Source organism: Malus domestica, chromosome 05 (assembly GCF_042453785.1).
Source record: "Malus domestica chromosome 05, GDT2T_hap1".
In the NCBI taxonomy this organism is placed as follows: Eukaryota; Viridiplantae; Streptophyta; class Magnoliopsida; order Rosales; family Rosaceae; genus Malus; species Malus domestica.
Genome location: NC_091665.1, coordinates 16,764,375 through 16,768,895, shown reverse-complemented (window position 1 = coordinate 16,768,895; position 4,521 = coordinate 16,764,375). Strand labels below are relative to the sequence as shown.

Sequence of the window (4,521 nt, the reverse complement as noted above, 5' to 3'; positions counted from 1 at the left end):
CTCCTGGAGGACTTCGTTCCTCATCACTATCTTGTTGTTCTGAGCTTCTAACTCATCGACTTTAGCTTGAAGAGTAACTCTATTTCCTTCCTGCTTTCGTTGCTTCATACTAGGTCCAATGGGGGTGTCATTCTGTGTGCTATGGCTTCTTTCGCTCCCCATGTTGGAGAGAGATGTTTGGCCAAAAAAAAGTGTATGAGCGGTGGAAACCAGCTTAACAAAGCTGAAGAGAGTGGGAATAAGTGTCATTTCCCACAGACGGCGCCAAATGTTGATGCACAAAATCAGCGAGGACTTTGGTACAACAGAAAGTGTCAAGTTTGTGACCTTCGCTTGGTTGCTTCGATCACTTGTGAAGATAAGTACGTAAATGAATAGGGACAGGAAAGCAAACACAAGATGTACGTGGTTCACCCAGATCGGCTACGTCCACGAAGTAGAGGAGTTCTCATTAATTGTGAAGGGTTTACACAAATACATAGGTTCAAGCTCTCATTTTGTGAGTTCTAGTGAATAGTTTAGTACAAAATGACATTAGAGATTATTGTGGGAGAATGATCCCTATTTATAGAGGAGAGTTTCTAGTTTTGTCCTAACATTGACACGTGTCGTGTTGTGATTGGCTTCTGATGTTGACACGTGTCGAGCTGTGATTGGCTTCTGATGTCGACACGTGTCGCATTGTGATTGACCTCCTAGTTGAAGGGAATCTCTTCTGGGTCCTTGATGGTATAACGTTGACCGGTGCTCAGTAGTTTCGGAATTGGTCAAGTATGGTACAAACAAATACTTTAGGTATGACTCTGGGACGAAAAAAACTTTATATACCAAATATTGAAAACCACGAAATTTAAGGATAGTAAACTGAGATTTACACTAAAGATAATGTCTTTCTGGCTCAGGAACTCTGTATAATCTACCATAGGAAAATGGACAAGTCTTAGTGAAATGGAACTCGCCACCTGATCCGAGCCGTGAAATGGAACTCGTAACAAGAGCAATTCCACGGGATCCTCGAAGCTGTGGAGTGTCAGAGACTTGAAGCTCCGAAGCAACAACGACAACAAAGACGCTTTCGTGTTCCTGAACCCGAAGTCGAGCTAGGAATCGACGGCGGATGGGAAGAGCAGCGCTGAGATTCAATAAACGACGGAGAAGGTAAAGGGGAAGGCTAAGAAAGTTGAAACGGTATCATCTGCGCAAGAGAATAAAGGGGGTTCTGTTTCCTTTTTTTTTTTCATGTGGACCCTTAATGACATGTGGCGTCTAGTCATTGTCCACATGGGCGCCGTGTCATTAGTTAACGACAGAGTTAGCAGTTTGACTAACGAATGTATAAGACTGTCCCAAAATTAACACTTGGTATGACTTTAGGACGAAAAAAACTTCATGTACCAAATGTTAAAAACCACGAAACTTGAAGGCAGTAAACTGAGATTTACACTAAAGATAATGTCTTTCTGGGTCAGGAACTCCGTATAATCTACCATAGGAAAATGGACAAGTCTTAGTGAAATGGAACTCGCTACCTGATCTGAGTCGTGAAATGGAACTCATAACAAGAGCAATTCCACGGGATCCTCGAAGCTGTGGAGAGTTAGAGACTTGAGGCTTTGAAACAACAACGATGACAAAGACGCTTTCGTGTTCCTGAACCCTAAGTCGGCGGCGAGCCCGAAGTCGAGCCAGGAATCGGCGGCGGATGGGAAGAGCAGTGCTGAGATTCAAAAGACAGCAGAGAAGGTAAAGGGGAAGGCTAAGAAAGTTGAAATGGTATCGTCTGCGCACGAGAAGAAGCGGGGTTTTGTTTCTTTTCTTTTTTTTTATTTCCACGTGGACCCTTAATGACACGTGGCGTCCAGTCATTGTCCGCATGGGAGCCACGTCATTAGTTAACATCAGAGTTAACAGTTTGACTAACAGATGTATGAGACTATCCCAAAATTAATACTTTAGGTATGACTCTGGAACAAATAAAACTTCATGTACCAAATGTTGAAAACCACGAAACTTGAGAATAGTAAACTGAGATTTACACTAAAGATAATGTCTTTCTGGCTCACGAACTCCGTATAATCTATCATAGGAAGATGGGCAAGTCTTAGTGAAATGGAACTCGCTACCTGATCTGAGCCGTGAAATGGAACTTGTAACAAGAGCAATTCCACAGGATTCTCGAAGCTGTGGAAAGTAGAGACTTGAAGCTCCGAAGCAACAGCAACAACAAAGACGTTTTCGTGTTCCTGAACCCTAAGTCGGAGGCGAGCCCAAAGTCGAGCCAGGAATCGGCGACGGATGGGAAGAGCAGCGCTGAGATTCAAAAGACAGCGAAAAAGGTAAAGGGGAAGACTAAGAAAGTCAAAACGGTATCATCTGCGCACGAGAAGAAGGGGGTTATGTTTCTTTTTTTTATTTCCACGTGGACCCTTAATGACACGTGGCGTCCAATCATTATCCACATGGGCGCCACGTCATTAGTTAACGGCAGAGTTAACAGTTTGACTAGCGGATGTATGAGACTGTCCCAAAATTAACACTTTAGGTATGACTCTAGAACGAAAAACACTGCATGTATCAAGTGTTGAAAACCACAAAATTTAATATAATAAACTGAGATTTACACTAAAGATAATGTCTTTCTGGCTCAGAAACTCTGTATAATCTACCATAGGAAGATGGGAAAGTCTTAGTGAAATGGAACTCGCTAGTCGCTACCTGATCCGAGCCGTGTATGATTGTCGTGTCTTTTCAAGATTTCAAGAAAAAAATATTTGACTGAATAGTGTAGAACAAGTGATGATGACGTAAACACAGGCGTAACCAATTACGATGAGAGCAACTTCGTCAGACATCTTCTGTTGGTCGAAAACTACAAGGAAGGTCTAGACCTTCTTTTCCCGAGTGGAAAGTAACACTATCCCCTTCAGAATGCGCCACGTGTACACTCTATCCATAGACGGACGTTAATTTCCGCGTGTGTCTCCTGCCCTTTCGAAACCCAAACGACGGTCAAAGAGGCGCGTGTGTCTCCTGCCCTTTCGAAAAGCAAACGACAGTCCACTGCCAACTGCCAAGGCCAACGCACTACAAAACCAAAACTCCCACGTGCGCGACCAATCCGTGTCTAAACGGTGTTAGACAACTGCCGTCCATGTCATCCTCCCAATATAAACGCCCGCCACTCTCTCTCCCAACTCAATTTCAAAGCTTTTCCCACCGCGACAACATTCTCGATTTTCTCTCTCTACGGTCTCTCTCTCCTAACAAAACAACATGCAATATCCCTACAAGCGACTCAAGCTCTCCGATACCCAGCCCGACGACCCGGCCACACTTCAATTTCAGTCTCCGCCGCCGCCTCACCGCCTTACCCAAGACCAAGAATACGCGGTAATGGTCTCCACGCTTCGAAACGTCGTCGCTGGAACAGCCACATCAGCCACCATGGACTTGAATTCTCTCCTCCCTTCACACGCCACTTACTCACCGCGATATACTACTAGTACTAACTGCTACAGCAACACTCTCTTGGCGCCGTCCGATTTGGACACCTGCCACGTCTGCAAAATCAAGGGGTGTCTCGGGTGTATTTTGTTCCCTCCACCGCCAGCAGCTCACTCTCAGGAGGAAAAGGGAGGTAATTACAAAAAGGGGCCGAAGAAGAGGGTGAAGAAGAACTACAGGGGAGTGAGGCAGAGGCCTTGGGGCAAATGGGCAGCCGAGATTCGAGACCCGAGACGGGCGACTCGGGTCTGGCTCGGCACGTTTACAACCGCCGAGGACGCGGCCCGAGCCTACGACAAAGCTGCAATCGAGTTCCGTGGGCCCAGAGCAAAGCTCAATTTTCCGTTTCCGGACACAACATTGTTGGCCCAAGAAAGTAATTCAACTCAACCACCACATCAACAGCAGCAGCAAGTAGTTACCGAGCAGGGAAACAAAAATGTCGAATTTTCCAGGGAAGTCGAAACGACGGCGATTTTGAAGGAAAATGAGCTCTGGGAAAAGATTGGGGAAGAGGAATTCCAACAGTGGATGACGATGCTGGATTTTGCTACTGATAATTCCTCAGATTCGGGGAATGCTCATAGTATTTGAGTACAATAAAATTCATATTCTTTTGATTTTTTTGTTTTTGTTTTTGTAAGACATAATTGTAGCTTGTATGTGACTGAAACAAGTTCATTTGTTCTTTCAATTGCCAATGATGCGATCAATTTTTATGGAAAGTCAACAAGTTTAAATTAAGTGTATGTCGAGTTATGCAAGTTTCAGAATTTTAGACCGAATTCAGAATATTAAATATATTCCAATTCTAATTCAATTTTCTTTTGAATTTTGCAGATTTTGAATTTAAATTGGACAGTATATTTTAAAATATATTCCAGCTCGAAATCGAGCAAAATCAAATATTCTTATTCAAGTTGCACCAATACCGTCATGCGTTCGGATAGAAAAGTCTGATTTTTGTTATTAGAAATGTTAAAAAGACTCTCAAATTAGGAACAAGATCCTATATGG

At 43.7% G+C, this 4,521-nt stretch overlaps 1 protein-coding gene across 1 annotated transcript; it reads left to right on the top strand.

The window, feature by feature from the left end:
• The first annotated feature begins 3,220 nt into the window (after positions 1 to 3,220).
• LOC103410495 (ethylene-responsive transcription factor ERF109-like) lies at positions 3,221 to 4,248 on the top strand. Its single transcript, NM_001328772.1, is given in 2 exon segments — positions 3,221 to 3,482; positions 3,513 to 4,248. Coding segments are annotated over 2 exon segments (795 nt in total). The 5' UTR covers positions 3,221 to 3,273; the 3' UTR covers positions 4,099 to 4,248.
• Positions 4,249 to 4,521: the final 273 nt, after the last annotated feature.